The sequence below is a fragment of the Ostrinia nubilalis genome, chromosome 2 (genome assembly GCF_963855985.1).
Source record: "Ostrinia nubilalis chromosome 2, ilOstNubi1.1, whole genome shotgun sequence".
Lineage (NCBI taxonomy): Eukaryota > Metazoa > Arthropoda > Insecta > Lepidoptera > Crambidae > Ostrinia > Ostrinia nubilalis.
In genome coordinates this window covers 8196932-8214086 of record NC_087089.1, presented here as the reverse complement: position 1 = coordinate 8214086, position 17155 = coordinate 8196932, and the positions used below count along the sequence as shown (strand labels likewise).

Below are 17155 nucleotides of genomic sequence, written 5' to 3'. Positions count from 1 at the left end.
CCGTGCCGACTTGCATCGAAACATGTTGCGCGGCAGTATCGCGGTATTGTCATTTGTTCTCAATTAATCATCACGACCAACTTACCAGCTCTGATGAAAGCCTTAAGGAACTCTTGACATCCACTTTCCAAAAGGTATATGAGAGTGTTGACAAAATGATTTCCAAAGCAGCCTTGAGCAAGTTTAGTCAACATCTTTGTTACTTCATGTCAGAAGAAATTGCCGTTTTATCACTCTTTGATGATGAAGGTAATGAACAAACACCGTCAATACTGTAGTAAAAGTACAAAGAGAGAGTATGCATGATTCTGGGAAGATATACATTCCATCTGAAGACGGTATGATTATTTCTATGGTAAATAGGACTAGTACTAATTTTTTATCGTGTTTTTAATGAATTGATAATAATACTGCCTTATTTATGGTTGCTGGAAACCCATTGAGTGATTTAGTGTCTGTCAAGACTATACATTTATTTTTTCCATTGAAAATTGATAATAATTTTCCCCTGAGACCCATTTCTAAATGAGATGAAGATGTTGCCTATTTAAAAGCAAAAAAGTGCTTTCTTTAAGGGTAGTTAATGATACAGCTGAGAGAGCTATAAAGCTTATGCAAGATTTTCATTGTTTGATCACTGCAAAGGAAGAGAAAAAGCTATTTTTGCTACGCACAGTGTAGCAAAAATCAGGCCAATATTCAGGAGCATGGAAATCTGTATCCAGAATGTAAAAAAGGGACCCTCAAAAGTAAAATATATTGTCTGATATCTTCTTTATATAAATATTTTATAAAATTTAAATATTTTAATTGATTATGCTACATAACCAAAGGGATAAAACCAGCATTTTTCAAAATCTTCAGAGCTCAGTCGGCACAGGTTAATGTTGACGTATGAAGATGAAATTTTGTATTTAACTATGTCTGAGTAGTACTAAAAGAAATAGAGGGTATGCATTTCAATATCTAAAAAAAATTTTTTTTCAGCCATTTATGGGACACCCTAACCTACACGTTCGAAGATTTGTCATTTTCATTCATTTCATCATCATCATCATCATTTCAGCCACAGGACGTCCACAACTGAACATAGGCCTCCCCCAATGACTTCCACATCGCACGGTTGGTAGCGGCCTGCATCCAGCGCCTTCCCGCTACCTTTATCAGGTCGTCGGTCCACCTTGTGGTGGGTTGACATTGCAGAATATGACTTTTGATAGGTTCATCATAGAATTCGGCGGGGATATCCTCACGGAGGAAGTTCGAAAAAGGGCGGAACAAGATCTTATAATAATGCAAGGCCGAAGCTGTAACGCGAGTGCTCCTACGTGTAATCCGGCGAGTATGCAATAAATAGTAATGTCTGGTAAATAGCGGTAATACGTATCGTTCGTTCGTTCGTTTCAGCCGAAAAGACGTCCACTGCTGGACAAAGGCCTCCCCCAAGGATTTCCACGAAGACCGATCCTGCACCGCTCGCATACAGGCACCTCCCGCGACCTTGACCAGATCGTCGGTCCACCTAGTGGGAGGCCTGCCCACGCTACGTCTTTCGGCTCGTGGTCGCCACTCAAGAACTTTCCTGCCCCAGCGGCCATCAGCTCTACGAGCTATGTGCCCCGCCCCGTCTATGTCTATATGCGCTACGATTACAGGGTATCATTTTGCATAGTCGCAAGACTTCACTCCGCTGCTGTCAAATCAATGTCGCATAATGTTATCGCAATGTGTGTGGCCCTTGGCCAAATCACAGAAGCCTATGCGAAGAAAGAGCACTTGAATGACAATGAAAATCAGGGTTACCATTTTATAAGATCTCCTCACTATTGAGGGTAACAAAGTAACATTAATAATCTAGCCATTAATTACATTTATTACCTATACGAGAAACTAAAGCAACATGCGGTTTTATTTTAATTTGTAAAATATTTGTAACAGTTTGTTCTAAGTTTAGTTTTACAACAGTATTGCTGTTTCAGCTGTCACTGTGAAGCTTTGGGATAACAAATAAATAGAAAAAATATTAACATAAATATTTATTTAAGTTTTTATGTTCATTATCATAATATGCCAATTTAAGTTACACTGTGTGACAGTCTTTGACACTAAACAAACTCTTCAGCTTAATAATACCTACCTACAGGGCGTTTTTATAGTTACTCTTGCTGATGAAACAAGAAGGGTTGATTCTACTACTGAAATACAACTACTTTTCTTACAGGACCAATATCAAATTCTCAAAAAAATTCACATTCTCGTGATGGTGATAATTTCTATGGAGAGGTTTTTTTTATATTCGGTCTCTTGGGATAAGTTATTCCATTTGAGCAGTAGAATTAATCCTTTTTATTTGATCACATATAAAAATAACACAAGTGTTTAGGAAAACTTCTTCTTTGGTATGGTATCACTACGAAGTTATAATGGCGGCAACTCTGTATCACTGACTTGTAACTTTCAAACAGTATGAATAATAAGAGCACCACATTGGTTTTCTTTCTGAAAAAAGGCTTTCACTTTTAGTACTAACCCTTTAGCACTATTTAATTGAAATAAAAATACAATAAACGCACAGAAGACTGAAATTGAGTCAACTGACGTGACATTTATAATTTGTTGACATTATGACAGTTTGACAAGACTAGGGATTGAAAAAGTTTTAATTGAAAAAGTAAAATGACAATTTATTAAAACGATTCACAAGGATATAATCGATTAAAAATATTTATAAAATGTTCTGATACTTGCCTGTAGCGATTATCCAATCCTGGTTTCTACTGAAAAACTACCTCGTGGCAATTTTAATAAAATAATAAAATCTTTATCTTCTCTTTCACAATCTATAAAAGTTCATTTGGTCTATTTATATTCTTATACATGCGCTATGAATGAGGGTTTTCGCGATTGAAAAATCCGCGAGATGGCAATACGTATACGCGAGGTCCAAATGCTGCATGATTGGTGGATTTTGACATATCTGTCAATGTCATGTCAAAAATAACCAATCATGCAGCATTTGGACCTCACGTCTACGTATTGCCATCTGGCGGATTTTTCAATCGCGAAAACCCTCATTGGCATAGATTATGAGAGACTGGCAACTATACTAGGTTGATATATGTTTCTCTCACTTCAACTGGCATTGGATTCAACATCGGATTCTGACACTTTTACAGTTATGATACCATGAATATCAGTTTATGGTCCTAATTATTTTCATTTTATTTACGACCTTCGACCAGTTGGACACTTTAGATAGCTTCTTGTAATAGTGTCAATATCTTTTTAGCTTTTAACGCAAATCTAGTCTTCTAATCGACTTATTTTATTTTCAAAATCGATATTTTATTGTCTATGATGGCCGCAGGAACATCACTATACATGGACTCCCAGCAATAAAGTACGGTAATGCCTAGTATAGCCTGACCAGGAACATAAAAACCCTCGCCATGTTGCGGAAAACTAATGGTACTAATTTCTTTTAATGGCAACAGTAACTGAAAACTTCATTGACATGTCACCTTGCATGTCAGTCTATTGCTGTCAAAGTGTAAACAAACTTTATTTTAAATGTGCGCAATTGGTTTTATGAATTAAATTGCTAAAATATTTTTATAGTCGTGAAAGAAAAGTGGTTCACAATGTGTTAAAGTATTTGTCGAAGAGAAATACTAAGGGTTCGGACAATATTTTCATTGAATAATGTTTCCGACAAAGGTTGTCAAATTGACTGACATGTTTATCGTATAGTACAGTCCACTATGAAAATTAGATGTGGTTTGTTTCAACTACCTATTTTAAAAATTTTGTCACTTTCTAAGTGTTGAATTTTATGGGATTGGGAAAGAAGTACCGAGTTTGAAGCGTTCATGAGCAGACATTGCAGTTGAATATTCAAGTTCTGAATTTGATTATTGATGAATAATAAAATAAATCTACTAGCTCGATTGATGGTTTTATTTAATTTATTTAAATCAGGTTACCTATAATAATATTTTTTCGTTAATTTATGAAAATATCAAATTAGCCCGTAATCCTGAATCCTGATACATAAAGTGAGCCTATTAATTTAACACAGGTACGACTGTACTCAGTGTTGCACTATCAAATGCAATTGACGCGCCTCTATGCCAGGGTTTTTATGTTCCTGGTCAGGCTATACAGATTTTATCGGCAAAAATAATGGAACTTGATAGGTTTTAGACCATGCCACGCACCAAAACGTCCGGAAGTTGTAATAGTATTATAGAATAAACGTTAAAAGACTTATTTATTTAATTTTTCAATGCTTAAGTGTCCATTAGAATGAAAGGGTGCTTAATGTATTTAAAAAAATAGAAAATAATTATGATGGGTTAATGTTTTTGGGCGGTTTTTTAGGCGGTTTCTGACAATGTCCTTTATGAGTATTTCATGATAATGTACAGATATTCGTATTCGCCGAATAGTATATTTAATATTCATATTCGTAAAAGTAGTATACGTTGCATCACTAAAATAAATATACCTACGTCAGATTTTGATGCAAAAATAATTTTATGTAAAAAGTAATTAGAATGTTACTACAATTACGTGTTCTTTCGTGTAACCAATTTAACTAAATTACATTGAATCGTAGGTATATTACGAGTAAATATACAGGGTGGCCAGGGAGTTGACGTTCAAAGCTAAAATTTAGAATCCTTACATCGAGGTGTTCTAAATCACGAGTATGTTCTTATGTAGGTATGTATGAGTAATTAAGTACCTTGATGTAAGGAATCTAAATTTTAGCTTTGAACGTCAACTCCCTGGCCACCCTGTATTATGTTGCGTTGACTTATCATGTTTGTTAACAGTAAGTTGTTTTTATTTCAAACTACAATCGATGCATTAAGGCTTGGTATTTCTGCTAAAGTAGGTATTTCACGCTGTCAAAATCTGCGCGCGCAATACTTCGCCGAAGACAGCGCGCCAAAGAGCTCTCGCGGCTACACAGTATAAAAATACCAGTTGGTTAGGTTAGGTTGACTTCCTTCCGTTCAAGCGTCACACTCACAACACTTTCTAATACAAATCATATCCAAGTGATACTAATTAAAACACCTTACAAAATTTTTGGGAATATATTTTAGAATCGAATAAATATAAAATATAACTGCCAAAGTAAACACGGTTCAAAGAGGCGTGGCATCACCCGACCTTCCGGAAGTTCCGCGCCGGCCAAAATAATTTCAAGATTACGTCACCCGACCTATCGGTAGGTCATTTAATGATCAGTTCATCAGAAAAACATTATACAGTGTGAGTCACGTTAAAGTGTACATATGAAAATAGATGAAACTAGACCTATTTTTATCGACAAAAAAGAGGTAAAAAAAAATTTTGAGATTTTTGTTTAATTTTTTATAGAATTTTTTTTCTTCCAATTACTTATTGTAAAGAAAACGTAATAACTTTTAAACTAAGCGGTATATCCTAATAAAATAAAAACTGTAATAAAGCTAAATAACAGGAGATACTAAAAAAATACATAAAATATTCAAAAAAGGCCAACCAAAAAATAAAAATTAATACTTTTTGAAAAAAAAACTGCTTTTAAATTCGTGTTTTTTTGGTTATTTGATAAATTTCTCCAAAAAATGCCCCTATAACCGGTGGTTTTTATTACTTTGTATTATTCTCTATCGTATTACCTTCGTAAAACCAAAAATTGCATGTCTCTATCCCTATCACAACGTTTGCAATGATCGTTTGAACTAAGCCTCTCCGGGCGCTCCATTCAACGTTTCGTTAAAAACGAAACTGAAAATGGCTCTAGATTTGTAATTTTGATAAAGACAAGTTACATTTTAAATAAAAACAAAAGATTTCGAAGTAAAATAAGCATTTTAGTTAAAATTAAAATTTGTCTCTACCTGTAGCGAAGAATAATGTTGTGGCAGGCCTTTGTTCAAACGATCATAGCAAATGTTGTGATAGGGATAGAGACATGCGATTTTTGGTTTTACGAAGGTAATACGATAGAGAATAATACAAAGTAATAAAAATCACCGGTTATAGGGGCATTTTTTGGAGAAATTTATCAAATAACCAAAAAAACACGAATTTAAAAGACAAAAAGTATCTTTTTTTATTATTTGTTGGCATTTTTTGTGTATTTTATGTATTTTTTTAGTATCGCCTGTCATTTAGCATTATTACTGTTTTTATTTTAACAGGATATACCGCTTAGTTTAAAAGTTATTACGTTTTCTTTACAATAAGTAAGTGGAAGAAAAAAAATTCTATAAAAAATTAAAAAAAAACTCAAAAATTTTTTGACCGCTTTTTTGTCGATAAAAATAGGTCTAGTTTCATCTATTTTCATATGTACACTTTAACGTGACTCACACTGTATGATCAGTAACTCGTAGTAGCGATTATTTAGAGCTTGGATAATAAATTATAGTTGTTGCAATTCACGAAACTTTGCATGTGGTTAATTACATTAATCAGTACACGCATCAATTTTGTTCAGTCTTTTTGTTTATTAATAAATAAAAATATCATACTAAAATTGCATACATATTTGTTTGTATTGGTCTGGGTGTTTTCTTTCCATAATTTATGTACAACGTATTACGGGGCTCTGTATCGAAAATCACTATGAGCATCACACGCGGTTACCTGGCGCAGGCACCCGCTCTAAGCACTCATGGGAGTTTATGCAGAGGTTGCTAGAGTTTGACTTTGAGTTTTGTTTATAGTCATTACGAAGCAGATTTTGACGGGAAACTGCACTGTCTTGAATTCGAAAGGGTAATTTGACGGTGTTAGGGGAATTCTAGGAATAAATGCAGAGCCTCCTCATTGAGATTGAGACATTTCAATTTGAGATTTCACTTGACATTGATTGCAATCTGACATGGAGTTTTCAAACACTTGTAAAAATAAAAAGTAATTAAATCAAAAGCAGTAAGTATCTACACTGGTCATCATAAAAATCGACCCACCCGCGACAGGCACTTTCAAACGTATGCATCCCCACTTCCCACCAATATTACTATACTATATTACCATTTAAAAGCCTAGTTCTAAACTTAATTTCATTAAAGGAAAGGTTTTTACCCCAAAAATGTGTCTGTAGAAGAATCCAGAGTTACTTCTTCAAAAAATAGGTAGTTACGCTTGAACCAACTTTTATGGCTATAAAACTGTTAAGTTGGGATTAATCGCTATCCATCTGTTAAAGAGGACACGTGAGATCATTATTTGGTTTTATAACCATAAAAATTGGTCTAATTGATCCCAGAGGTGAGCCCAAAGTGAGGTCTTTTTTCAAGTTTTTCAAGTCACATTTATTGTATAATGTTAATCGTTTATTAGGAAATTAAATGTGTTTTTCTTTAAGGATATTTATTGGGCTTTCGAATAACACCAATATTGTTGGGGCACCATGATTGTGTCAGTAGAAACGAGTTTTTCTGTAAAACGTAGGTGGGCCGATTTTTGTAATGACCAGTATAGTATTGATATCAACTTCGACGCAAATGACTCCCAAAATAACTTTCTACCCCTTTCACACGTTTGTCATGAATTATAATGTTAAGGAATTGTTAAGTAAAATTTCAAGGAGATTGAACCAAAGAATCACTGTCCCATACAATCTTTGCCCCCTTTTTTCACCCACTTCATTTCATGACCCCATTTCGGAAAATCGGATGCCTACGTCATACAAAGAACACACATTCCAACTTTCAGGTCTCTACGATATCCGTCAGTCATTTAGGACAAAGCATTTTTACTAGTTGTCCAATACTCTAACGTTCCAGGTATGTCATTGACAGGAGGGCGCTACTATCTTAATGGGTTATTTATTAGTCCCAACTTTATGCCACTTGACATTTCAGAATCGTTTGACTTTAGATACCTAAGCGATTTGATATTCAGAGTCTTTTAATGAAATCAAGTTCTAAAATAACTTGAGGTGTTGTACCCGATCAAGCTTTTCATTGCAGGACAGTTAAATAGTTTTATTATTAGTTTCTTCTTTAATTATAAACAATAATAATTCCGTGACCCTCACTCGGCATGGGGCACACTGAAAACCAGCGCCGTGGCCTTCGTCACCGTGGGCCACGGCATATGCTGAGTGGGGTCCCGTTGCAGTGGGCATCTTGTTGGTGAATGGGTGGCACTGCTCAGTTTACTCTTGTTTTTATTTTTTCTTCTTTTATTATTATGTGCCACTGTCATGTCTATGTAATTGCCTGTATTTGTGTGATGTCCATTGTAATAAATGTATCTTTCTATCTTTCTTTCTTTCTTTCTAATTAGTCTTGATTTGTCAGAGTAGGTAAAGGCTCCATGAGAGCAAAATTTAGCTTTATAATAGTTTTTAATTTTTTTCTTGAAATATTTGACGCCTTGTAACCTCTCGTTAATATAGGTCCACACAAATAAATAATGTTTGACTTAGACTTTAATAATTATGCTGTACATAATTATAAATAAACTAGCTTTCCGCCCGCCGCTTCGCCCGCGTAGAGTTTTTCGGTTTTTATATAACCTATTACACTCAGATATAATGTGGCTTTCTACTGGTGAAAGATTTTTTAAAATCGGTTCAGCAGATCCCGAGATTACCCCTTTAACAAATATACAAACACACAAACTTTACCTCTTTATAAATTAGATAAAGATAGGTAATTTGAAACTGTATTTTGTTTTATTCTTTTTTTATTTTAAACATTTCACAATCCAAACTAATATTTACTGTAAGTAAATGCCAAATAGTAAATATTAGTTTGGATTGTGAAATATCCTACTTCCTACTAATATTATAAAGGCGAAAGTTTGGATGTCTGGATGTTTGTTACTCTTTCACGCAAAAACTACTGAACGGATTTTGTTGAAACTTTACAGTATTATTGTTTATAACCCAGATTAACATATAGGCTAACACTTATGACGATATGTGACAAATAAATTTCAATATATATAAGAAGTGTCTAAAAAGCGCCATCTACCTATCGTCATTAGTTAAAATCTACAGCGCTGGACAAACTACTGTATGACGTTCGTAAATATTCATTCGGGGGAAGCCGTGAAACGCCATCTATCAACATGATATCTAACGGGGGTAAAACGAGGTCTACGCGAACAAAGTCGCGGTCGGCCGCTAGTTTATAATAGGTAGCTTTCCCTCCGCAACCTTGTTGGTATTCCATGTATGTGTCTTTTAACTGATTTTTGTAACACATTTCATGTAAAATTTGTCCAGTTATAACTCCATTTACATCTGCATCTGTAAACAAGGGTTCATGTTCTCCAGCCCAGATGCCGAGTAAACAGAATCGTCTTTCAGTGACGTGCAGCTGCCCCTATATTTGACCCACTGATCTAATTTTTTATTATTTATTTGTATCAGTGTCAGTGTCTTCTAAAGAGTGTAAGACGATTGTATGTAGGTACTATTAAAATGTAATTTTAGCTCATTGGTTTTGTCTCATATTTGAGGAATGTACTATGTATCATGAGTAGAGTCTTCGTTTAAAAGGATGCGAACGATTTAAATTTCAATAGGTAGACAAAATTGATAATTCTTAATTATCAAAAATTTTAGCTTTCTCCAGTAGCACTGATATTATTATACTGTGACTCATCAAAGTCATCATTGTCAAAAATATTGACAAATCGCGAACTGTCACGGCCATAAAACTGACACGCGTCCGTCCTCCGTAAGCGCCACCGCGCGACTGATTGAGATTGTCCAAGCCGTCATGGACGATTTTTTCCACATTTTTTAACATAGTAACTAAATAAGACGCAATATAAAAATTTCATCCGTTAAAAGCCCTCAAGTTATTTCTGGACTTTAGTTTAGTAAAAGATTTAGAATCTCAAATCGCTTATTTTAAAAATAAAACCGTAAATAGAAAATGAATAGAGGTAACTTTGGGAATTTATTCTATCGAGTCAACTTCATCAAATCGTGTTTCCATCCGTTAATAGCCCTAGAAAATATCCTCAACTATGCCCAATAAAAATCTTAGCCTTTAATTTTACTGTTTAGTACCTCAAAAATGATAAATGAAAACCTCATTTTCGCCATTTTCTCTGCTACCCGGCCTTAAGCAAATCACTGGCTTTCAAACATTTTTATTGTGAATGAAAATGGAACTTTAATGGAAAATAAATAGATTAAATAGTATCGCAATAGTTTAATTGGTGCCTTTCAATTCACATTACATATATATTTTTTATTCTTAGTATGTAACAAGCCTTTTTTTTTCGACTGGAAAATGCATAAAACTGTATACTCACTAGCCCAGGGGGGCACAATAAGTTACTTTAATTAAAATATTCAATATATGATACACACATAACCATATGGGTGTAGGTATTAATATTGGCATTACCTAAACGATGACACCGAGTGTATTTACCTATCTATGCTCGAACTCATAGCACTAATGTTTTGCATCCCGAAGGATTCGAAGCTGCTGTATCTACCGAGCCACTTGGTGTAATCAACTGCATTGGATTTGTACTACTTCTTAACTACCTAAAAGGTTTATGTGTAGAAAATAAAATGAAAATGATACTTAAAAGTAGGTACACATTTATTGTTATATTATTATAATACATAAATATTTATTAAAAATAAAACTTATGCATACTCTTCTTAACAATATTCTAAATGCAACTCATTTTATAACGACAATATATCATATAAAAGTATAAAATATAAAAATTCATCTACACACTATAAAGATAAATGCATAGCTGAAATGTTTTCCTAATATCATGAGCGAAAAGCACGAAAAACTTTTGACTTCGAATCGTTTGCGTATTCGAATCGCCATCAAGATTCCTAGTATGAAAAAGTGAAGTTGGTATGAAAAAAATGGTAGCACGAAACTAATTTTTGCAATCGAGATCGTCACGTTATCGTTTATCGAAGGCTGGGTATCGAATTTTGTCGAATACGCAAACGATTCTATCAGATGAAAGTTGTTTGTACTAGAGTTACTGTGCTCTTAAACAATGTAAAATCAGATTTTATGGTTTCGAATTCGATGGTTGTTTAAGTTCACGCGAATGAGCAGACTTTCGAGAAAACTTTCGAGTTCGAATCGTTTGCGTATTCGAATCGCCATCAAAAGATTTAGTACCCTTGTGAACGTGTCGTAAGTGAACTTAGTATGAGAAATGGTTGCACGAAACTTATTTTGAGAATCAAAATTGTCACGTTATCGTTTAATTCGAAGGTTGAGTATCGAATTTTGTCGAATACACAAACGATTCGAAGACGAAAGTTGTTCATGCTAGAATACCGCTAGAAATACATTAGCCGTAACTAAGTAGGTAAGTACCTACTTAGTACATATCTAGAAATTTTCACACATCGAAACCACGCAAGCAATTTGAGATAAGCTTGTCAATTTCAAAAGGTAATTGTTCGTTAGAAACGTGCTAAATACGTCCAAATGCGTATTACAGACCGACTCTCAAAACTGTTCAATTTCAAGCATTGATGGGTTGAATGTATGACCGAGGTCCGAGATTGAATAGTTTTGAACCTCGTTTTGTAATACGGGCCTAAGAACGCTTGAGGGCTTGAGCATCTATTCGTCCGTTTCTTCAACGCCACGGTGCGCAGCTACGAAGTATGGTGCACCATCGACGAAGATCGTAACGAGGAACGGTCGGTCAGCCACGAACTCGGTAACCGGCTCAATTATTGCACAGAACATTGCGATGCTCATAGCTGAAAGTTTAATTTTTTTTGTGTCATAATGGTAACATTTTATCTCCCCACAACAAACATCACAGAGCGAAACATACAATTATTGCAATGCAACACATACCTACAAGGCATTTAAAGAAGTAGGTAGGTAGGTATCTTACGTTAGCCGTTCAGTGATTAGGATAGTTGAACTTTGGGCAACTAATTAGTTAATCTGTGCTTTCGGTTTCAGACGGCTTTTAAATCGTCATTACAGGTTAATTAAGTTCGTTTCTCCATAATAAAAAATAGTTACTTTTACGCATTTATTTACGTTCTGGCTTTTGAATATTCTAAGACAAGTTGGTCGTAAACTATAAAATCAAACGCCCAGTCCTGGATCTGTCAATAGGCCGTATAGGCCGCGGCCTAGGGGCGGCAGCGTCCTAGGGGCGGCAGATTTCAGATGACGCTTACTCGATTTCAGAAGATAAAAGTTAAATAAAGATCCAACCCCACCTTAACCTACGGGCGGCAAAACTGTAAATCCGCCACAGCAAACGCCTATAGATAGAAATACCTAGTCATTAGTAATACAAATAATCATTTGTCTTTAGGCTCAATGGATCTGTCAAAAAAGGTCTTTCAGGAGTTCAGGACACACTAAAAGTAGTTGTCTCTACAGGGTGTTAGGTAAATGGGTATATGAGCCGACACTAGCCCATGTTAACATGGTCATATAAATGGTATGGTGAAGTCAGAAAATTGATATCTTCATTTTAATTATTTTAATTTTCTAGTCCAGTCAAATTAGACATGAACCCTGCAATAATTCGCATACAGCTGAAAATTGGTACGAATGTTCGGAGCACCATTATGAATTAACTGTGAAAAGTCCCCATCGATCCGACATGTGCTAAAAAAAAATTCTATGTCAAAGTTAAAAAATACGGGTTTTTGAGATTTTCAGCCAAACGGTAAGTTTTATCACAAAAATATGTAAGACAAGGTTTAAGACCATACAATTATCTATCAAAATTGTCTATACACTCTCTCCTAAGAGTTAGCGTTTCTGAGATTCGATGATCCAAAGAGTCAAAAAAGTGTTTTCTTCATACACTTCGTCTTACACTTAAATCCAATGTGATATCGCCTCGTGCCTCGACTCAGCATTGTATCATGATGTGTTGTCGACGTCGCATATAAAATGATCAACCTCAATGTCGTCTGTCATCTTTAATTATCGAAAAATGGGTGCAACTTTGACGAAGAACTGCACCGTGAGTTTCTAAGATACGAAGTTTTCGTGTCTATTAGGTTTAAGAGCTCTTATATGCACACGTCACTACTCTACTTGTAACTCTATGGTCACTCTTTTAGCCCGGTCAAGTCAGAAAATCCAGGTTATAATAATTCGCATAGAGCTGAAAATTTGTGTGAATGTTGAGAACACCATCCTTAATGAAATGTCAAAAGTCCCCAACGACCCGTCATTTGAAAAAAAAATTTAAGAAGTCCAAGTTTTTTGCATTTTTCCGCCAAACAGTAAACTTATCATAAGAAATGATAAAAAATAGTAGTAGATCATAAAATTATCTATTAAAAGTGTCTTTGCCCCTTTTTCCTAAGAGTCACCGTTTATGTGGTAACGATGCAAAAAGTTGAAGAATTCGCATTCTGTTAACTACTCCACAAGTCCACAACTTCAACTCTATTGAAATAGTTTTGAATTGAACAGGATAACAAATACATCTTAAAAAAGGCCTACTGGGGAAACCTGGTAAAAAAAATGCGCCAAATAACCATCATATGTGTTGTGGAAACATGTGCATATAACGAGAACATCTTAACTAACTTTTTGATTCGTTCTACCTCATAATCGGTGACTCTTAGGAAAAAGGGGTAAAGTTAATTTTAATAGATAATTTTATGATCTACTATTATTTTTTATATATTTTTATGATAAGTTTATTACTTGGCCTAAAATTGCAAAAAACTTGGGACTTCGAAAACTTTTTTTTTAAATGACGGATCGTCGGGGACTTTTGACATTTCATTTAGGATGGTGTTCTCAACATTCACACAAAGGGCGTAGCAGGATAGTCTTGGAAAAAGTGCCCCCAAAGCCTGAAGCTCGAAACTGTGGTCAAACGATACTTCGTATAAAGATAGTATATTGTGCAAAATTTCACCCCCCCAACACCCCCCAGGGAGCCACGCCATCTATACCTAAAACTGTTTTATTTTTTTTCTCCAAAACTATGTAACTGACGAATTTAAATTTTTGCACAGGCATAGTTGTGTCTCATAGTAATAATATAAAAAAACAACAGCTCTATTACTACCTTCCATGATGGAAAAAAATAAAAAATAAAAATTGTAACACCCTGTATAATGATTTCCTTTGGTAGTACAATCACATATTTTTTTTTAAATGAGTGCCAACATGCAACCTACGTAATCCCAAAGTTTTGTCTATCTAGCTAAGGTGCAACATAGCTTAATTAATTATAAATAAAACTCTTAGGCCATATTTGAACAAGAATCTTATTTATTTTTCTTAACTTAAAAGTTTTATTTAGTGGTGTTCTTATTAATATGCGTACTTTTATGTTATTCGGGTGCAGTTCTGTTGTCTCCCCTAGCCAAGGGGGATTTTTAATCAATGATTGGAGCAATTTGGCAAACATTATTTAAAAGCCATTTATTTTTATAACATTTAAGAAGTACTGGAGTACCTGACTGAATGCCATATTCGTATTACCAAACTGAATAGTACCTAAACGTATGGCAAATAATAATTAAGCGAAAAAATATAAGTTGTTGGTATCGGGGACTATTTCTGACTATTCCAAAATCTGCTTTAACTACTTTCTTTTAACAGATCGTTATGAATAGGCTAGTTTCCTAAAAAAATTTTTTTAGTTCGTCATGTTTAATATCAAAAAATATTGGACACCTATATTTTTATTTGTCAATCTAACAAATAATTACATAGTTATGATGCGTTGAAGTTCCGCGCGACGTCACAAAGTGCGGCACTTTTATGCACTCATTGACGTCACGGGCCTCTTCTTATGAACTTTGGCGCGCTTTATCTCTTTAAATTTTCATTAGTTTGAAAAAGTGAAAAATACGTGTAAAGTATTTTTTGATAAGTTAACTGACGGACTAATTAAAACTCTTGCTTTTTGACCCAGGAAACATCCCTATTATCCCTACTAAATATTATAAATGCGAAAGTAACTTTACCTGTCTGTCTGTTACGAATTCACCCTAAACCATTGAACCGATTTTCATATTTGGTAAAGAGATAGTTTTGGTGCAGTCCTGTTGTCCCCCCTGCTTGGCCCCCCTGGGGGAGCCAACAGGATTTCGAAATCCTGTTGTCCCCCCTGGCTAGGGGAGACAACAGGACTGGATTTTAAATCAATGATTTGAGGACTGTTGTCCCCCCTGGCAAACATTGAGTATTTAAAAGCCATATATTTTTATAACTTTTAAGATGAACTGAAAATGGATTACCTGACTGAATGTCATACTTATTGCCAAACTAAATACCTAAACGAATGTCAAATAATAATTAACATTTTGTTAACGAAAAAAATACAAGTTGTTGGTACCGGCGCAGTACCGGTATCCGAAAATCTTTATGAATTATCCCTACTAAATAATATTAAGTAAATGCGAAAAACTTTATCTGTCTGTCTGTTACGAATTCACGCCTAAACCATTGAACCGATTTTGATATTTGGTAAAGAGATAGTTTTGAGTCCCGGGAAAGGACGTGGGATACTTTTTATGCCAGTTTTTGAAACAGGAAGGCGCTCTTATATTTTTTCTGTGACAGACAAAATTTTACGCAGACAAAGCCGTGGGCAAAAGCTAAGTTAAAGGTATGCTATTCTCATGTATAAAAAGTATTCTCTTCTGTAAAGTTTACTAAAAATCCTTTTAGTAGTTTTTAAATACGTGAAAGAGTATCAAACATCCATACTCACAAACTTTGACATTTATAATATTAGTAGGTAGGACGCTAAAACTGCATAATATTAAATTAATCATAATATTCAACACTTGCTCAGTGATTCAACAAGCGGCCGCCCGCGACTTCGTATGCGTGGAATCCGTTTTAAAATTTCGTAAAATTCTATTATATCCTTCATATTATTTCATATCCTTAAATAAATAGTTAAATAAAATCCGTTCTTGGCAGATGTCTACACTCTATAAGGAACCTACCTGCCAAATTTTAAGTTTGTAGGTGTCAGTATCGGTACCAACACCTTATTTTTTTCGTTATCAAAATGGTAATTATTATTTAAACACGGTTAGGTATTCAGTTTGGCAATTTGGCATTCAGTCAGGTACTTCAGTATTAAAAAAAAATATTTTATACAAATAATATAATTATGGCTTTTAAATCATGTTTGCCAGGGGGGACAACAGTCCTCAAATCATTGATTAAAAATCTAGTCCTGTTGTCTCCCCTAGCCAGGGGGGACAACAGGACTGCACCATAGTTTTGAGTCCTGGGAAAGGACATTGGACAGTTTTTATCCCGGTCTTTGAAACAGGGGCGCTCTATTTTTTTTTCTATGACAGACTAAATTTTACGCGGACGAAGCCGTGAGCAAAAGCTTAATATGCTATTCTCATGTATAAAAAAATATCGACTATAAGTGTAGTAAAAATCCGTTTAGTAGTTTTTACGTGAAAGAGTATCAAACATCCATACTCACAAACTTCCGCATTTATACGCGGTGTTAATCAGGGAGAAAAAAATAAACAAGATTCTTGTTCAAATATGGCCTAAGAGTTTTATTTATAATTAATTAAGCTATGTTGCACCTTAGCTAGACAGACAAAACTTTGGGATTACGTAGGTTGAAAGTTGGCACTCATTTGAAAAAAAAACTGTGATTGTACTACCAAAGGAAATCATTATACAGGGTGTTACAATTTTTATTTTTTATTTTTTTCCATCATGGAAGGTAGTTATAGAGCTGTTGTTTTTTTTATATTAATACTATGAGACACAACTATGCCTGTGCAAAAATTTAAATTCGTCAGTTACATAGTTTTGGAGAAAAAAAAACAGTTTTAGGTATAGATGGGTGGCGTGGCTCCCTGGGGGGTGTTGGGGGGGTGAAATTTTGCACAATATACTATCTTTATACGAAGTATCGTTTGACCACAGTTTCGAGCTTCAGGCTTTGGGGGCACTTTTTCCAAGACTATCCTGCTACGCCCTTTTTAGCTCTATGCGAATTATTATAACCTGGACTGTCTAACTTGGTCGGGCTAAAAGAGTGACCATAGAGTTACAAGTAGAGTAGTGACGTGTGCATATAAGAGCTCTTAAACCTAATAGACACGAAAACTTCGTATCTTAAAAACTTACGGTGCAGTCCTTCGTCAAAGTTGCACCCATTTTTCGATAATTAAAGATGACAGACGACA

At 34.7% G+C, this 17155-nt stretch overlaps 1 protein-coding gene and 1 long non-coding RNA gene across 4 annotated transcripts in view; one reads left to right on the top strand and one right to left on the bottom strand.

Annotated features, from left to right (window-relative positions):
- The window catches only part of LOC135081817 (antichymotrypsin-2-like), a 47613-nt gene that overhangs the window by 3787 nt on the left and 26671 nt on the right, over positions 1 to 17155 (bottom strand). The window contains exon 8 of one of the 3 annotated variants that reach the window (XM_063976617.1): positions 10563 to 11734. The exons of the other annotated variants lie outside the window; for them this stretch is intronic. Coding sequence (XP_063832687.1) covers positions 11592 to 11734 — 143 coding nt within the window. The 3' untranslated portion in view covers positions 10563 to 11591. Of the gene's footprint in view, positions 1 to 10562; positions 11735 to 17155 lie in introns of those variants that run through there. 3 annotated transcript variants of the gene reach the window in all.
- LOC135081887 (uncharacterized) lies at positions 1014 to 11074 on the top strand. Its single transcript, XR_010259288.1, has 2 exons — positions 1014 to 4877; positions 10099 to 11074. It is a non-coding gene; the product is annotated as an uncharacterized LOC135081887 (long non-coding RNA).